Source organism: Chrysemys picta, chromosome 19 (genome assembly GCF_011386835.1).
Source record: "Chrysemys picta bellii isolate R12L10 chromosome 19, ASM1138683v2, whole genome shotgun sequence".
Classification (NCBI taxonomy): Eukaryota; Metazoa; Chordata; order Testudines; family Emydidae; genus Chrysemys; species Chrysemys picta.
The window spans coordinates 9,399,698-9,417,017 of NC_088809.1; the positions used below are offsets into that span (position 1 = coordinate 9,399,698).

General features: G+C 44.5%; 1 protein-coding gene across 1 annotated transcript in view; it reads left to right on the forward strand.

Annotated features, from left to right (window-relative positions):
- The window catches only part of LGALS9 (galectin 9), a 38,576-nt gene extending 26,431 nt beyond the window's left edge, over positions 1-12,145 (forward strand). The window contains exons 13-17 of the mRNA XM_065573500.1: positions 704-908; positions 1,474-1,593; positions 5,815-5,850; positions 7,651-7,695; positions 10,554-12,145. Of these exons, the coding sequence (XP_065429572.1) occupies positions 704-908; positions 1,474-1,593; positions 5,815-5,850; positions 7,651-7,680 (391 nt within the window). The 3' untranslated portion in view covers positions 7,681-7,695; positions 10,554-12,145. The remainder of the gene's footprint in view (positions 1-703; positions 909-1,473; positions 1,594-5,814; positions 5,851-7,650; positions 7,696-10,553) is intronic.
- The last annotated feature ends 5,175 nt before the right edge of the window (positions 12,146-17,320 follow it).

Here is a 17,320-nt window from a genome sequence, read left to right on the forward strand (position 1 = left end):
GTTCTGCAGCCACTGCTCATCATCCCAGACTTGCATGACAATGTGATTCCACGATTCAGTGCTTGTTTCCCAAGCCCAAAAGTGGCGTTCCATGGTGGTGAGTATGTCTGTGAATGCCACAAGCAATCTCGTGTCATATGCGTTATACGTGTTAACATCACCGTCGGACTCCTCACTGTCACTTTGTAGCTTAAGAAGTAACTCGACTGCAATTCGTGACGTGCTGGCGAGACCCATCAGCATATTCCTCACCAGTTCGGGATCCATTCCTGCAGACCAAAAGGGAAGACAGAGCGCACAGTACAAAAACCACTGAAAGATGGTGCCAAATGTGGATGGAAGAACAGGGATTGCTGGGATGCAAAGTGATGCATCATGGGGCATTGGGACAAGACCCAGGATGCCCCATGGCCTCCCCCTCCCCCCTGTTCCTGTCCCACAAGCCTCAGCACCAGAATGGGAAGAGATGCTCTGTGGGATAGCTGCCCATAATGCACCACTCCGAATGCCACTGCAAGTGCCGCAAATGTGGCTATGCCAGTGCGCTTGCAGCTGACAGCGTGAACACACGGCAGCGCTTTCCCTGCTGCTGTCTCCGAGGGCTGGTTTAACCCCCAGCGCTCTACATCTGCAAGTGTAGCCATAGCCTAGATTTCATAACCATGCTCAGTTTAGTTCATCTTTGTACTTTTTTCCTTCACAGCTTCAAGATAGACTTTCAGTGTGGATCCTGCCCAAGTCCTGATATTGCTTTTCATTTTAACCCACGATTTGAAGAGGATGGATGTGTGGTTTGCAATACTTGTGAAAGTCAGAATTGGGGAAGAGAGGAGAGGAAAGATGAAATGCCTTTTTTAAAAGGTTACCCCTTTGAGATTCGGGTTTTGGTAAAACACGACTCATTCCAGGTAATTGTTAATGCTGTATTGTACTTGCAAATTCATTATAAAATGGGTATTCTGCTGAATCAAGGAACATTCTCACATCTGAAGAGTTATATTAAAACAATTCCCTTTTATAGGGAATCTTTAATGGGAGTCTTTCCATTTATTGGAATGGGAATGGACTAAAACTCTGCTTACTTTTGCATTTTAGGCCCTGATGCTGGAAACACTTGTGCCCATGTTTAATTTTACACTTGTGAGAAGCCCCATTGATTTCAATGAGAATGCTCAGATGAGTAAAGTTAAGCATGCGCATATGTGTTTACAGGATTGTGGCCTTAATCCATTTAGATAATTCAAAGACTAGTCAGTGTTACCTGAGTTCTTTGTCAGTTTCTAGTGAATTTCACTTTTGGGTTCTCAGGCACTAGCACAGTGCTGCAGTTTTGCAGTTGAAAAAGCTGCAAGGAAGTGTTGGTTTATTTTAAATTGTTTGCACTAGATTTTTGTAAAACCTTACATTTTCTTATGGGCATGAGACATTATCCTTTATTCCAAAAGAATAACTTCTGCTTTTTACACATGACAGGTTGCTGTAAATGGAAATCCCTTTGTGCAGTACAAGCACCGAATTCCACTTTCCAAAGTGAACTGCCTTAGTGTGTCTGGGGGTGTGGACGTGGCAATCATCCGCTTCGAAGATACTGCTGTAAGTGCCGATTGCATGTATTATTGTGTTTCAGAACCACGAGGGGAAATGGAGAAACTCTAGTATTTGCAGAGATTTGGGGCATGATCCAGTAAGAATCTGAGTACATCCTGTGAGTTGCTGAATATCTCAAACTGGCTTTGTCCCCACTAGAACTCCTAGTGGTGGAGCTTTACCAGTGTTAGACAGACAATGGGAAAAACGCTAGCATGGGCAGAGTGCAGGTATTTTTTTATTGCCATGTCATGTTCCAAGATGATAAAAAGCCAATGCCTGTCTGTGCTAGTGCTTCCAATTTTGCTGCCACCAATGAAACTGCAACTAAGCTAAACCAAGAGTGGAAAAAATGCCAGTGAACTGAGTGAGCTCTGAGCTCAGTGTGGGATGAGGATGTTCAGGTCCTTTCAGGAATCATTGGGGTCCTTGCAGGATTGGACCCTTGGTTCATAAACCCAATATTTTACTTGTAAAAAAAATCCTCTGATGTATTCCCATATTTACTGAACTGGAGGCAAGCCTTTCAGGGAAATAGTAATGAGTCTACAGACAGACCACCTTGTGTTATAAACCCATTAAGTATGAAAAGTCAGGGGACTGGATTCCATGCTTGGATTGGAGACCTACAAGGAACTTGTAGGTGCCTACAAAGAACCAGTGGTGTCACTGATTCTGATTCTCTCTGAGTTAATACTAGACCAGTGACTCCGTAGTGGGTTAGAAGAGGCTTAATTGTTTCATGTATTTTTAAGCCCAGAAGGGACCATCAGATCATCCAGTTTGACCTTCTGAATATCACAGGCCATTACTTTTTACCCAGGGACCTCTGTATTAAGTACAAAGACTTTAGTTAGACTATAACGTTTTAGTCCTCTGGAAACTAAAATGTGTGTCATGGGAGAAACCAAACTGCCTGTAGTAAAGTGGTCATTAAGGGCAGGGCCGGTGCAATGAAGTTTCGCACCCCAGGCGAAACTTCCACCTTGCGCCCCCCCACTCCCCCAGCCCTGCAGCAGCTTCCCTCCCCACTCCGCCCTGAGGTGCCCTCCCCCACGATAGCTCCCCTCCCCCCCCCCGAGGAGCCATGCGGCAGCTCCACACCCCAGCTCACCTCTGCTCCGCCTCCTCCCCGAGCACGCCACCCACGCTCTAATTCTCCTCCCCTCCTAGGCTTGCGGTGCCAAACAGCTGATTGGTGCCGCAAGCCTGGGAGGCGGGAGAAGTGGAGCGGACGCTGCGCTGGGAGAGGGAGTCTGAGCCGCATGTGTCAGCGCGCTGCCAGCAGCCCAGCCCAGGAACGCTGTAAAAAAAAATTGGGGGCACCGCTTTTTGGTGCCCCCAAATCTTGGCGCCCTAGGCAACCGCCTAGTTTGCCTTAATGGTAGCACCAGCCCTGATTAAGAGGTTAACTGGGTTACTAAGAGCAGTGGTTTTCAACCAGGGGTACACGTACTCCCACAGAGATCTTCCAAGGAGGTACATCAACTCATCAAATATTTGCCTAGTTTTACAACAGGCTACACAAAAAGCACTAGCAAAGTGAGTAGAAACAAAAATTTCATATAGACAATGACTTGTTTATACTGCTCTGTATACTGAAATGTAAGTGCTATATTTATATTCCAATTGATTTTTTGTATAATTATATGGTAAAAATGAGAAAGTCGGCAATTTTTCAGTAATATTGTTCTGTGACACGTTTTGTATTTTTATGTCTGATTTTGTAAGCAAATAGGTTTTAAGTGAGGTGAAACTTGGGGGTACGCAACACAAATCAGACTCCTGAAAGGGGTACAGTAGTCTGGAAAGGTTGAGAGCCACTGGCTCAGAGTATTATGGTCTGAGCCATACTCCATGCTTCCCTTATTTCCTGTTTAGTTAGTCTGTAAATAGTTGAGAAAAGCAGCAAGTTCCCAGCCTGCAGTACTGTAAGCAAAGTGTGTTCTTGTGCACTGAGTGGTCCCTTTACAAAACTGTCACCAATGTCTGAGGCCCTTGCAATGACAGAGAATAATTTGGTGAGATGTGCCTAGATGATCTCAGCAGGTGAACTGCACTCTGTGCTGCAGAGGAAGGCAACTTCCACCCCCTGCCCAGGTCCCAGCCAATCGAATCTGGGGGGAAATTCCTTCTCAACCCCAACTCCAGCAATCAATCTGACCTGAGTATGTGAGCAGGAGACAGCAGCCAGGCATTTATAAACGCTATGCTGTTGCAAGAACTATCTTTCAAATCAGATGTGAAACCTGGGTGCTGACTCCTTCTCTGTGTTAAAGATCCTGGCTCTTCTTGCAAAAGTTAGGGGTGTGAACCCTCCTTTCCTGTCCAGATTCCAATGTAGGTAAATTAATTCTTCTTGCGGGAACTCTCTCTGTACTTTCAGTTGGACACAATATACTTTCTAGGTATCCTAGAAAGTAGGTATCCTGTTTCTTTGCAATAATCCTACTGTTGTGTATAGATTTCCCCCCACTGATGTTTGAGCAAAAGGGAAGGGGCAGAGTCTTTTCACTGCTTTATCTGGTGAATTTAGGGTTACTATACGTCTGGTTTTTCCCAGACATGTCCGGCTTTTCGGCAATCAAACCCCCGTCCGGGGGGAATTGCCAAAAAGCCGAACATGTCCGGAAAAAATACCAGCCGGGCACTTCCTCTCCCGCGGCTGCTCTGCTCCTCCCCTGACTCAGACTTCGGCTCTATTTAAGAGCCAAGCTACCCGAGCCAGCGCTACCGGCTTCGGGCAGCCCCCTTGCCTCCAGACCCTGCGCCCCCGGCTGGGCGCTTCCCCTCCTGGGCTCCAGCTGTTCTGGGGAAGCGCCAGCCGGGGGCGGAGGGTCTGGAGGCTGCCCGGCAAACCGTGAAGCCAGTAGCGCTCGGGCAGCCCTTTTCGCATGTCTGGGAGGGAGGAGGGGGAGTTAGGGCAGGGACTTTGGGGAAGGGGTGCGAAAGGGGTGGAATTGGGGCGGGGCTGAGGGTGGGAAAGGGGCGGGGCCAGGGCCTGTGGAGTGTCCTCTTTTTTTATTTTTTAAATATGGTAACCCTAGGTGAATTAGACATTGGGCTGAATCAAGTACCACAATAACCGGGTGTAATTCTGAGGAACTTTAATGGATGCTAAATTTTCCATACTCCAGGGCTGCCCTTGGCTCACGGCCTTTAATCTCTTTCCCCACTGATTCTCCATTGCAGATCCTGGTTTACTTTTGATGCATTGGGCAAGGAATTCATCTGAGGATTCAGGGAAAGAGTGCCGGATCTGGTTCAAATCTAGTTTTTTAAGTCAAGGTTGAAATAATTTTGATTGTGCAATCTAGTCTAGTGAACACTGGGGCTACCGAACAGAACTAGCTCATTATTTGACACACATTGAAGAGTCTAGCAATGAATTAAAAGGACTATTACAGGAATACTGAGGAAACACTCATGGTATTTACTCCCACACCTGTCTGCTACCAGTGCTGTCACCATTAGTTTGGAATAATAACAGCTGGAAAGTTCATGACCATTTATGTATAAAATACAATTTTTTTAAAGAATCGTCAATTTAAACAGAAATATTTAGGGGAAGAAGAGCAGGATTGAGAATGCAATTCCAGCATGTTCTCTGGGAGGTGCGTGTCATCACTAGTGTGGAAATCTGTTGCTTAGAGTGTCTAAACATGTCCAACATATCTTACCCTAACAATCTGTCTAGTTCACGTAACTGTTTCTGCATCAGTACTTTTAATAGTAAATATTCATGGTCTAATGAGAAGGCAATTGTAAGTATTACCTTTGTTGATAACATGGGGGAATTGAATCACAAACAGAAGCCCTGATACAGCAAACCTCTTAAGCACGTGTGTCACTTCACGTCAATGGGATATAAGCATATGCTTAAGCACCCTTCCTAAACGGGGTTGCTTTCTTGAATTTGGGCCAGATGAGGGCCATATTTGCTCACGTTGGGGAGCACCGTACCTTACTCCATGCGTACTCCCAGTTTCCAGAACTCATGGAATAAGCTATTTCTCACTGTGAGTCAGGGTGGCAGAATCTGGCCCTTTGACATTTGCCCAGGCTTGCGTATCAAGCTCGTGGAAGAGTGTGTACCCAGGTCTCCTGACTCCCAGACGGGTGCTGGAATCACCAGACCACATTGCTTCTGTCAGCTGATTTTGCCATTCAGACAGGACTGTTAATTCAAGCCTTTTGGACTAATATTTTCTTTTTCATAATATTTAGACCCGAGGTGCTTGGAGCCCTAGAGCAGCTGGGATCGTAAGTGTTTAATCTAACTTCCTTTTTGCACTTTGTTCCTTTTGTTGGCTTGTATCAACCAAAGTTGGAAAACAGAGCAAATCTGACAAGCTATATTTATTTCTTCACCCCACAAAAAATCTGAAGCAAGAATTGTTCAGTAACCACAGGATTCTGAGTAATTTTATCAGAAAGAAACATATTATCAGAGCATGCAAAGATAATAATGGCAGTATGCCAAAGGAGAGGAAAAAATATCACTGTCTGGGCTTTCTTCATGACTTTTTCAGGGTAAATTTGTACATTCACAAAGATACATTTCAGAGTAGCAGCCGTGTTAGTCTGTATCCGCAAAAAGAAGAACAGGAGGACTTGTGGCACCTTAGAGACTAACAAATTTATTAGAGCATAAGCTTTCGTGGACTATAGCCCACTTCTTCGGATGCATATAGAATGGAACATATATGTGTGTATATATATCTCCTCAATATATGTTCCATTCTATATGCATCCGAAGAAGTGGGCTATAGTCCACGAAAGCTTATGCTCTAATAAATTTGTTAGTCTCTAAGGTGCCACAAGTCCTCCTGTTCTTCTTTTTAAAGATACATTTGTTTTCTGTGTTGCTAGTGCCTCCTAGTGGCTATTCTTTTATTTGTTAAGTACCAAGATTGTCTTTCGCTTTTCAGACCAATGCAGCTTTCCCGGTACACAGTTCTCTCCTGGATCAACATATAGGGCTGGTCTACACTATGCGGGGGGATCGATCTAAGTTACACGATTTCAGCTACGTGAATAACGTAGCTGAAGTCAACGTACTTAGATCTACTTACCACGATGTCTTCACTGTGGTGTGTCGACAGGAGACGCTCTCCCGTTGATTCCTCTTGCGCTTCTCGTTGACGCTAGAGCAATCGGTGGTCAATTATTCGCGTCTATACCAGACACAATAAATCGACCCCCGCTGGATTGATCGCTGCCCGTCAATCCGGCCTGTAGTCTAGACAAGCCCATAGTGATGCTAAATCCATTGGTATTAAATTAAGGGAAAATTTTCTGCTTAATTCAGTGGGCTAAATAGAGTTCTCTTTTACACCATGTAAGTAGAAAATAATTCAATTTGCTTGAATAGCGTTAGTCTGGATTTTATTACATCAGTGTAACTGAGAGCAGAACATGGCCCAGCCCAATATTCCAGGTCTGCTAAGGCAAGCTTAGAAAGAACTAAAGCAGCCAACTTTTACCCTTCTCATTCATGTGTGCGCGATATTAAGACCCCAGACTGGTGCTTTTGGATGGATACTAATGTGAAATGATTGTCTTGGGGTCCAATCCTGTGAGGTGCTGAGGACCCTCAACTTCCATTGCTGTCAAGGAGAGTAGAATTAGGCCAGTGTTTAGTGCTTTTGGGCCCTTTTCTTTGTTGTGTGTCGCTTCCGAAAACTCTGCTCTCGGAATTCCGTGAGGTTCCGGGGGTGTCACTAAGAACAGAATTTGTCTCGGTGGCTCTACTTTAGGCAGCACAGATAGAAAGCTTTTATTAACCAAATATCTAAATAGGGAGCTTGCGATATCCCCTTTCAAAATTGTCATTGGAACCTCCTCCCTCTCCCACTTTAGAGACCCTGGTGTGGTTTACAGACTTTTAAAATCAATACACAGAAGTAAGGCACAGTTAAAAGAACGAGTGGGTTACCTTTAAGAATTGGAAGTGCGTCTCTTATGGAATTTGTAAGCACACTTTTGTTTTAACTCTGCCTGCTTATCACGGCTGCCTGTTCAGATGTGTGAGATCTTTTCTCCTTTCCTTTCTGTTTGCAGTCAAATGCTGCTTTCCCACCTGGATTATAGGAGCCGCAAACTTACGTAAGTTTTTATAACATTATTTTGTGGTTGGCGTCACTGGGGAGGTGGGTACTTTTTAAATCTGAAATGCTGAGAGATCAGGTGAAAAAGAATTCCGGCCGAGAATGTGATTTCAGAGAGCCGAGAGACTGTCAGGAGGAGTGACTTCTCTGAATTGTCACATTGCCCACTGGGTTATCCAACAGTGGAAAGGTTAGTGTACAGAACAGCTTTCTTATGGGAAAGGTTCCATACACCCGCGCTGGTGAGCCTGCATGCTTTCATTGCTACCTGGCATTCCAGTGGGGGTGGGAGGGATTGAGTTAAATAAAACTAAAGGCGAACATTAAAAGTAGTAGTAATGATCTCAGTGTGGTTTGGTGGGTCTCAGTCTAGTTCTCAGGAGTCAGGTCACAAAAACTGGTGCAGATTGATGGTCTCGTTAGAGAAGAGGAAGCCAATGACTGAATGGGCCATGGCAGGGTGGATAAAAATCAATGCTTTTTTTTAAAAAAATAAAAAAAAATCAGATTTTTTAAATTTAAATTGGATTATTTTGATAAAATGCTTTTTGAGCCATTACTCCTCCCAATCCCCATTCTGGGCGCAGGCTGAGTCACTGCTGAAAGTGACCAAGGACCAGATTTCCAAAGGTGTGCCGGGGCCAAGCGCCACAGAGGGGCACCTAGTGGGATTTTCAAAAGCAACCGGGCACCTTGAATGGCCCCTTAGAATATGCGCTAACAACTTATGCTAAACCAGTGGTTCTCAACCAGGGGTACGTGTGCCCCTGGGGGTACTCAGAGATCTTCCCGGGGGTCCATCAACTCATCTAGATATTTGCCTAGTTTTGCAACAGGCTACATAAAAAGCACTGCCAAAGTCAGTACAAACTAACATTTCATAGCCAATGATTTGTTTATACTGCGCCGTATGCTAGACACTGACATGTAAGTACAATATTTATATTCCAATTGATTTGTTTTATAATGTTATGATAAAAATAAGAAAAGCAGCAATTTTTCAGGGATAGTGTGCTGCGACACTTGCATTTTTATGTCTGATTCTGTAAGTTTTTAAGTGAGGTGAAACTTGGGGGTACACAAGACACATCAGACTCTAGAAAGGGGTACAGTAGCCTGGAAAGGTTGAGAGCCGCTGTGCTAAACTCTCTGTTCACCCCTGTATTTGGCTGTGACACTCCGAGGACCTTTCCCAGACCTACAGCTCTGTATAGCTTGAAAGCTTGTCTCTCACCAACAGACATTCATCCAATAAGAGATATCACCTTGTCCACTTTGTCTCTCCAGGCGCCAAACTCGTAAATGTTTTTGAAAATCCATTAGGCCCCTTCTGTATCTTTAGGCACCTAAATACACTGAGAAATGTGGCCCCAAGTGTCCCGGGTCTGGTAGAGGAAGTAATATGGCACCAGGGTTCATAAGGCAGTGAAAGGGGATGGGGTCACAGCAGTTCATAGAACAGATCCTGGGCAGACTTCCTTGGAAAAGACAGTGGGCCCTATGCATCGCTGCTGTAAACTCCAATAATACCAGGGACAAATTTGTCCCAGTGACTGCGTTTCTCACTTTTAAACTAAAGCATTTCACAGCTTCTTGGAAAAAGCCAGGTGCTCTTTAGGAAATATTATTCTCCACTGCCCTGCACTTTGTGTATTCATCTACATCTGAGTGCAAAATGCTGTCAAATCAGATTCTCTGCCGTCAGCATCTTTGTACACCCACTTTGCACAGATGCAAATAACTACACAAGGTGTGAGGCAGAGGAGGATCAAGCCCCCATGTTTCCCAAGTGCATCTTTGAGCAGGGTGGATAAAAATCAATGATTTTTTAAAAAACAGATTTTTTAAATTTAAATCGGATTATTTTGATAAAATGCTTTTTGAGGAAAAAACCTATCTAAAGATAGTTTTAATTAAGATACATTATAGCTCAAAGATCTCATCATGGAATAGGGATTATAAATTCTAATTCTATAGTATGAGACAATATATTCATGTAATGTTTAAGAAAAGTTTTGTAAATGAGTTCCAATAGTTCATGGATTGGGGATCCAATCTTATGGGGTTCCAGGGGTTTCTGTATAGATTATTTAGGTTAATCTTTCTGTCTACCCAATGGGACTCAGTGCTCAGTCTAGAAGATACCATCAGAGATGCTTAGTGTTGCAGTTCTCAAACTGTGGATTTGTGTCTCCAGAGATAACATGCTTGTTAACAGCAAAAATGTTTTTAACTAAATAAATAAACAAATAAATAATAGGTAGAGGTGAGAAATAACAGACCTCAACCCTATTGTCCCTCTGCAAATTTGCGTACACAGAGTCAATCCCTCACCTCTCTCTAAAAGTGCAAAGTTTCAAAAATGAATAGAAGATTGTTGGGGGCAGAATAGATCTGGACAAGGAGTAGTAGTCTAGAGATAAATGTGAGAAGGGAGGAACAGGCAGTAGAAACAAAAGTGAAACTGCTTGAGCAGCATATTCCAGAAGTCTTGAGGTCTTTCTGAGTGTAGCCTTCATTGATTTGAGATCAACCATACTATTCTCTCACTAGAAGGGAAAACCTATAATGGCAGCAGGCCATAAAAGAGACCCAGTTTGGGAATAAGAACCATTCAAGAAATATATGTTTGATGATGATGTTTTAAAGCAAATCACACCAGTGAAGTGGTGGAAGTCACTTAAGCACTTGGATTCAGAGACTGTTGAAGTGAAAGTGAGAAAAATCTCACTTTTAACAGCAGTAGCTTCTTCTGCCAGTGTAGAAAGAATATTTTCTTCCTTTGGCCTAATTCATTCCAAAATGAGAAATCGTTTGGGACCTGAACAAGCAGGAACGCTTGTTTTTCTTTTCCAGATTATGAACAAACAGGAAAAGGAAGGTGAAGACAACTGAGTTAGCTGCAGAAGCCAATATTTTAAGTTTCTCATGTTCACCTGGCTGACATTAGTCAATTTAATTTTTGTGTTTTTTTTTTAATATTTCATTTATCTATTTTAGTTAAAAACAATTTTAACACAAACAGACCTGATTTTAAAAAGCTTGAATGTTTAACTAAATTCAAAAATTCATATGCTTGTTTTGTTAAAATATTATGTGTTTGCTCTTGAAGAAAAAAATCCAGAATACATAACATTGTTGTCTTAGTTAAATAAAACAATTTACATGTCTGTCTGGTGATGTTCTCCTCCTAATACAGCATGGCAAGAAAATCCTCCAAATATTAATGATTAACCCGTTGAATTGGAGATAGTTCACTTCCTAGTGACTTCATAAATGTCTGCTTCAATTACCTTTGGTAAATGAAATAATCAACCAATCATTCATTTTCTGATATATAGCTGTAAAACTAATCTGAAAAGTTTTCAAAATAAATCACTTAAAAATGTATAGTGTATACTTTCTAAAAATGAAACCTACATCTATCTCTGAGTTGTGAAGAATATGTATTAAGGTTATAACAACCAACAAGAATGCACTTTTATGTAGAAATCCATGATTAAATCGAGTCTTCCTGACTAGTGATTTAAATCATGATTTAAATCAAATTGATTTAATTCAAATGCACCCTTGGACATGGAGACCGATCTACACTCTCTCTCTCTCTCTCTCTCTCTCTCTCTCTCTCTCTCACACACACACACACACACACACACACTCTCTCTCTCTCTCTCTCTCTCTCTCTCTCTCTCTCTCCCTGCAGAGTCAGCTTAGAGCATGTTGGTGATGTAGGGAAGCTTGGACAAGCACTCCCTGTTGCACCTGTTCTATGGAGGATGGAGCCCAAGATGGACCATTTATATCCAGATCCAAGCGTTGCCAGGGTTCTGGCTTATTTGGATCTGGGGTTTTTTGTTTGATCTTTTACAGCGGAAGGAGGACTGGCTACACTCTGCCGGAGGTCATGGGTGTTCAGATGTGATGTTATGGTTTGGGCCCCTCTCTAAGTGAATGTCTCATGAAAAACAGTAACTCAGGGGGTGCATAATGACATTAGAAGTGAATTTCAGCTCCTAAAGTCGTGTGCTGTTCTGCACAAGAGTCTCAGCTGATGAAAATCGGTGTAGCTCTATTAACTGCTATGGAACTAGGCTGACCCGTGTTCAGGTTTAAAGATGAAATCCTACATACAATTTATATAATGGAGTCAGCTTCTGGGTACGCCTCCTAAAATCAGCCGTATACTAGGGAATTTGATACTGAAACTTAATTAAGAATCTAATTTTTTTTATAACCACTTCAACCTAACTAGCAATCCTGCTATTTCTACAATACCAACCCACGCTTTTTGTATAAGCTTTTTATATCCTAGAACTTTACTTCTGTTCAGATCACATTCTTCATGTTTTAAGTCTTTTTACTATGATGATACGTTATCTTCCTTAATTTTGTAAGTGAATGATCAGGGATCTGTGCATTAAACTTAATAATAAAACATTTGGAGAAAATGTGTTGGTTTCATTGGCTTCAGAACTCATTAAAAAAAAACTTTCAAACTTAAGGTTGAGTATTGTCATCTTGATGGATAAAGATTCTGTCTACATTGCAAGTTACTGGGGGGAAAGCCAGGGTCTGAATCTACAGCGCACCAGGTTGCTGCACGTTAAAGTCCTGCAACTTTCCCTGCGCCGTAGCAGAATTCACCTGGGACGTTACTGAGCGGCAAGGTGGTACGCTGTAAACTCTCACCTGGCTTGCCCTGCAGTAACTTGCCAAGTAGACAAGCCCCTAGGAGAGGGCAGCAGGTAAGTGGGGAAAAAGCAGTGGGAAACAGCAGCAAGGGGTAGGACTGTGCAGAACTTTGTTGCTTGTTAGAGGATCCCTGGTCTGGAACCCCCTGTAGAGGGTGGGCCTGGGTTCCCCTGCCAGGCACTGAGAAATGACATAGGGTGTTGCAGTGGTGAGTCAGGCCAATTAACTACCCAGGCTGCACCTGAAGAAGCAGACAAGGAGCAGGCCACTGATTGGAACTGGGCTCAGCTGGTCAGGAACAGGAGGGGTCTGTATAAAGCCCAGGAGCTGTGAGCAGCAAGAGGCTGCAAGGAAGTAGGCTACAGTCACTCCTTGGCCAAAGGGAGGTGTGTTGGGACCATGTGACAAGTGGTGGGGGAAGCGGTCACGCAATTGCCCCTGATACGGGGGCGGTTAAGAGATTGTGGTGCACTGTGAAGAACTGCATAAGACGGTCACCTCTGATACAAGGGAGTGTGGAGAGCCATAGCGCAAAAAAAAAAAAAAAAAATAAAAATAAAAAAAGGGGGGGGGGGGAAGAGACAATGGAGCTGCAGAATGTGGAAGCCTTTTTTGCTGAGGGCACTTATAACCTCCCAGGCTGGACTCCAGAGTTACCGTCCCTGCAGAAAGGGACTGGCAAAGGGCAGGGATGGATCCAGACCCTGCTGAGGCAAGTGCTGGAGAACCAACAGAGACAGTGGGAGGCACATTGGTACCTGCAAAACTCGTTGATTTGGCTAGCTGAACAGCAGCTGTATTTATTAGTTTCTTTCTGCAGGAGCTTACATAGAGACTACAGGGAGCGAGATAGGAAGGGAGGGACCAGGACCAGGAGGCTGTAGGCCTGGCCAAAGCAGTGTTATGCCTGCGGAAATAGGGAATACCTAAAAAGAGAGTACCCCTACCAGGACAGGGACAAGATGCCTCACCCAGAAGGCAGGAAAACCAGAAAGCCAAAAAAGTCCAAAATGGGAGGAGAACAGGAAGGGGAGGGGCCTGTTTTGCCTGTGGTCAGAAGGGGATGCCCATTTATGAGTTGTGAGGGCAAGGCTAGCCCAAGAGAAAGCCGAATGGCCTACTCCCAAGACAAGGCAAAGGGTTTGTTTTAGGTGCCATGAGGTCAGCCATATAAAGAGGCACTGGCCTCTTAAGAAAGGGCGGTGTAGCAAAGGGAAAGGCAGGGACCCCGGTGAAATAGGAAAGAAGGAGGTGGTGTCTGGAGACCAGCATATGCCAGAGACTGTCAGGATAGACATGGCAGCAATGGACCTTGCAGGTGGTTATCCCACACACCCAGCAGGGGGTAGTAAGGAGGTAACAGATAAGATGATTGGGAGGGAGAGGGCCCAGATAGACGTAGGAACTAATACGGAAGTGGAGCAAGCTATGGTGAGAACTCAGATCTTGAGTGAAAGGGTGGGGGTGGGGGATCTTGTGGGGCAAGTGAAGGCGCTCCAGGGTTCGCTAATAGCAGCAGAGCCAGACCTGCAAATAGCTGAAAGAGACCTGGAGTTTCAAAAGGAAAAGTTGAGGGATGTCATGGAGGACCAGCGTAATTTGTGACCCCTGGTGGAGGAAACAGAACAAGAGAGGGATGACCTGCGGGCACAGCTCAGGCAGATGCAGGGCAGGAGGCACCCCAGAGAGGGAGGGTATGTGATGAAGTGTCCACCCCACACAGGACTGGAAGTGTTACAGTGGTGAGACAGGCCAATTAACTGCTCAGGCTGCACCTGAAGAAGAAGACAAGGAGCAGGCCACTGATTGGAAATGCACTTAGCTGGGTAGGAACAGGAGGGGCCTGTAGAAAGCCAGGAGCTGTGAGCAGCAAGAGGCTGTAAGGAAGTGAACTACAGTTTCTCTGGGAGGAGGGAGTTTGGGTTGGCAAACCCAGAAAGAGAGGGCAGCAGGTAAGTGGGGAAAAAGCCCAGGGGAACAGTAGCAAGGGGTAGGACTGTGCAGTCCGTGTTGCTTGTTAGAGGATCCCTGGGCTGGAACCCAGTGTAGAGGGTGGGCCTGGGTTCCCCTACCAGGCACTGGGAAATGACATGGGGTGTTGCAGATACCAGCTGGTCTGGAAGGACTTTGATTTCCCTGGAAGGGGAGGGCCTTAGTGACTTGGCTGCAGGACCAAGCCATGAACAGGAAGCTGCAGGAGTGAAAGGGGCCTCAGGGTGAAAAAAACAACACACAGACACCCCCCAGAGGAGCGCAATGCCTGGCAAGAGCTAATCCCCAGAGCTGCCAGCAGGCGACACCCCATACGGTAAGTGGACCCCATAACACTCTGAGTGATGGAGAATTGAATATCCCTTGGTAATCTGTTCCAATAGCTAATTATCCTCACTGCTTAAAAAATGTGCATCTTAATTCCAGTTTGAACTTTGCTTACTTCAGCTCCCGACCACTGGATTTTGTTATGATGGATTAAAGAGCCACTCATTACGGATGGGGATCTTCCTGGAGCGGCTGGTGTTACTAACATCTCAAAGTGCTTGGGAGATTTGTAAAACTTAGTTCAATTTATTTTTCCTGTGGTTTACAATGCTCTTTTCCACCCACAAGGCTGTGATGTTTAAAAGCATATTTCTAGTTGAGGGTACCTTGCCCTATGTACTAGGGATATAGATAAGTACTCTCCACCATTCAGCTGGCCCAAGCTGTGTATAATGGTCATATGCCGTTACCTTTTTTTCTTTAATTGAAATTTTTCTCACCCATCTCCCGTCTTTTTTCTGCTGTCTCCATGAAAGGAACACCAACCCAACTGTGTTTGAATCAAACATTCAAATCCACGATGCTCCAGTGGGTTAAAAATTAGATACACCAGGTTGACCTATGCCAGGTTGTAATGGAGGAGGGGAAAATAGTAACCTCATAATTCCATATTATTTATTAATTAATTGTGTTGTGGTAGTGGCCAGAGGTCCTGGTCACGATCAAGGCTCCTTGTGTTTGGTGCTGTACGAACACACAATCCTTGCTCCAAGGATTTTACAATGAAAAGTGCTTGATCCCAAGCTCCTTCAAGCCAACAGTGAGTTTGGACCTCCAGGGGTTTCCTAGAGAGGTCTCCCATGATGAGCTGTAGGCAGAACCACTGAGACTTGGCCTTGTGGTGCCAGAAGGGCCGGCAGCAGGTGGAGGCCAATCAGGGCCTAGCAGCCCAGATAAAAAAGGGCTGGGTGCTTCCACTAGAGTCCAGTTCTGGGTGAAGACAGGACAGGGAAGTCTCTCCCTGCCCTAACTCAAGTAATCTGGCCTGGACAGGAATCTAATCTTGACAGTATTTGCCTTGGGTCTCTGAAGGACTAACATTTCTGTTACGGGCTTTAACACCTGGTGGCTAGTTTGAGTTCAGTGTTAACTTGTTTTCTGTAACGCCTGTGCTGAGCCAGCTCCATGAGGTACCTGGTTCAGGTGACTCCTTGACAAGCGCTTTGTGCAATGGAGTCTTTAGTGTCTTGATTGTAGTCAATTAGGGTGCGTGTCGTAAAGGTGATGATCACCACTGCCATGGAGAGAATTCTGCTTTCTAAAGCAAGCTCGTCTCCTGACTATGGTGGTAGGAGGGAGTTCTTCTTCTAGCCTGGATGGCCTGGGGCACTATGAGATATGGCAATCAGATGCTTCACATGGAAAATATGTGGAAGCTTGTTCTTAAAGGCCCCATCCTCCTCTGCCTTGGCCCTGTGACTTGTGGGTTTTTTTCCTGGTGCATGGCTAGCTTGAGGGGAGAAGGGTGGGAATTCACAGCCCTACAACATTTAAGTTACAACTAAGCCATGCTCCATTTCCTATCTGGCTAAGTAACCATAATGGCCCTCATCACTATAGTATCCGAGCAACTCACAATCATGGATTTAATCTTCACAACCCTTCTGTCAGCTAAGGAGGTATCCCCAGCATTTACAGATGAAGAACTGAGACAGAGCAGGTTAAGGGATTTGCCCAAGGTCACACAGGAAGTTGGTAGCTGAGCCAGGAACTGAAGCCAGGTCTTTGAGTCCCATGCAGGCCTTAACCATTAAACTTTCCTTCCTGAACAACTCCAAGTTGAGGGGGGGGGGGGGGGGGGAATAGTTACATGATGGTCTTTAGTGTGTATTGAGAGCGCTGTATATCTGGATGAGGCTGTAGGGATGTGTGCATGTGAAAAATCTTGGTCAAGATTTTAAGAAGTGGCTAGTGATTTTGGGGGTACTTCTTTTTCTTTTCTTTTTTTTTCAGGCTGCCCAGCTCAAGACTCCTAGAAGGTGAGAGCTCGGTACATTCAGAAGGGCAGACTCCTCCTAGGTGTCTCAATTTGGACACCCAAACTTATGGCTCATTTAAAATCTTGGCTTTGCATTTGAATACAGGCTTGGGTTCTGCAAGGTCTTTAAGCACACATGGAACTTTTAGCATCTAAATAGGCCCACTGAGTTTAAAGGGATTACTTGTGATTTAGTTGTGCACGTGCTTTAGTACCTTGCTGAAGGGGGGCCGTAATGAACTCAATAATTGGACAATACGTTGTTTGAATATATTTAGAGCTTCAAAAGAGATGTTCCATAATGCTGTTGTCTCAAATGAAACTTTGGCTTTTATCTTGAAATATAATAACCATCCATTGAGCTTCACATCTGCACTTTCTGTTCCATTTATTCCTGTACTGAAAGCAATTATGTAAGGCTTCAGATCAGTCACCACCGCTGGGACTTCATTTACAGTCCGGACCAGTTGATATAAGGAGCAAATTCACAATGGATTAGAACAGATCACTGCTGCTTGTAATCCCTTCCTATAATCACCCTGTTTCCTCTTCCTGTTAATGGGAAGTTCCTGGAACGGTGGAATTAAGATGCAGGGGGAAAGTCCCACATTAAAACTGCCTGACCAGCTCAGCA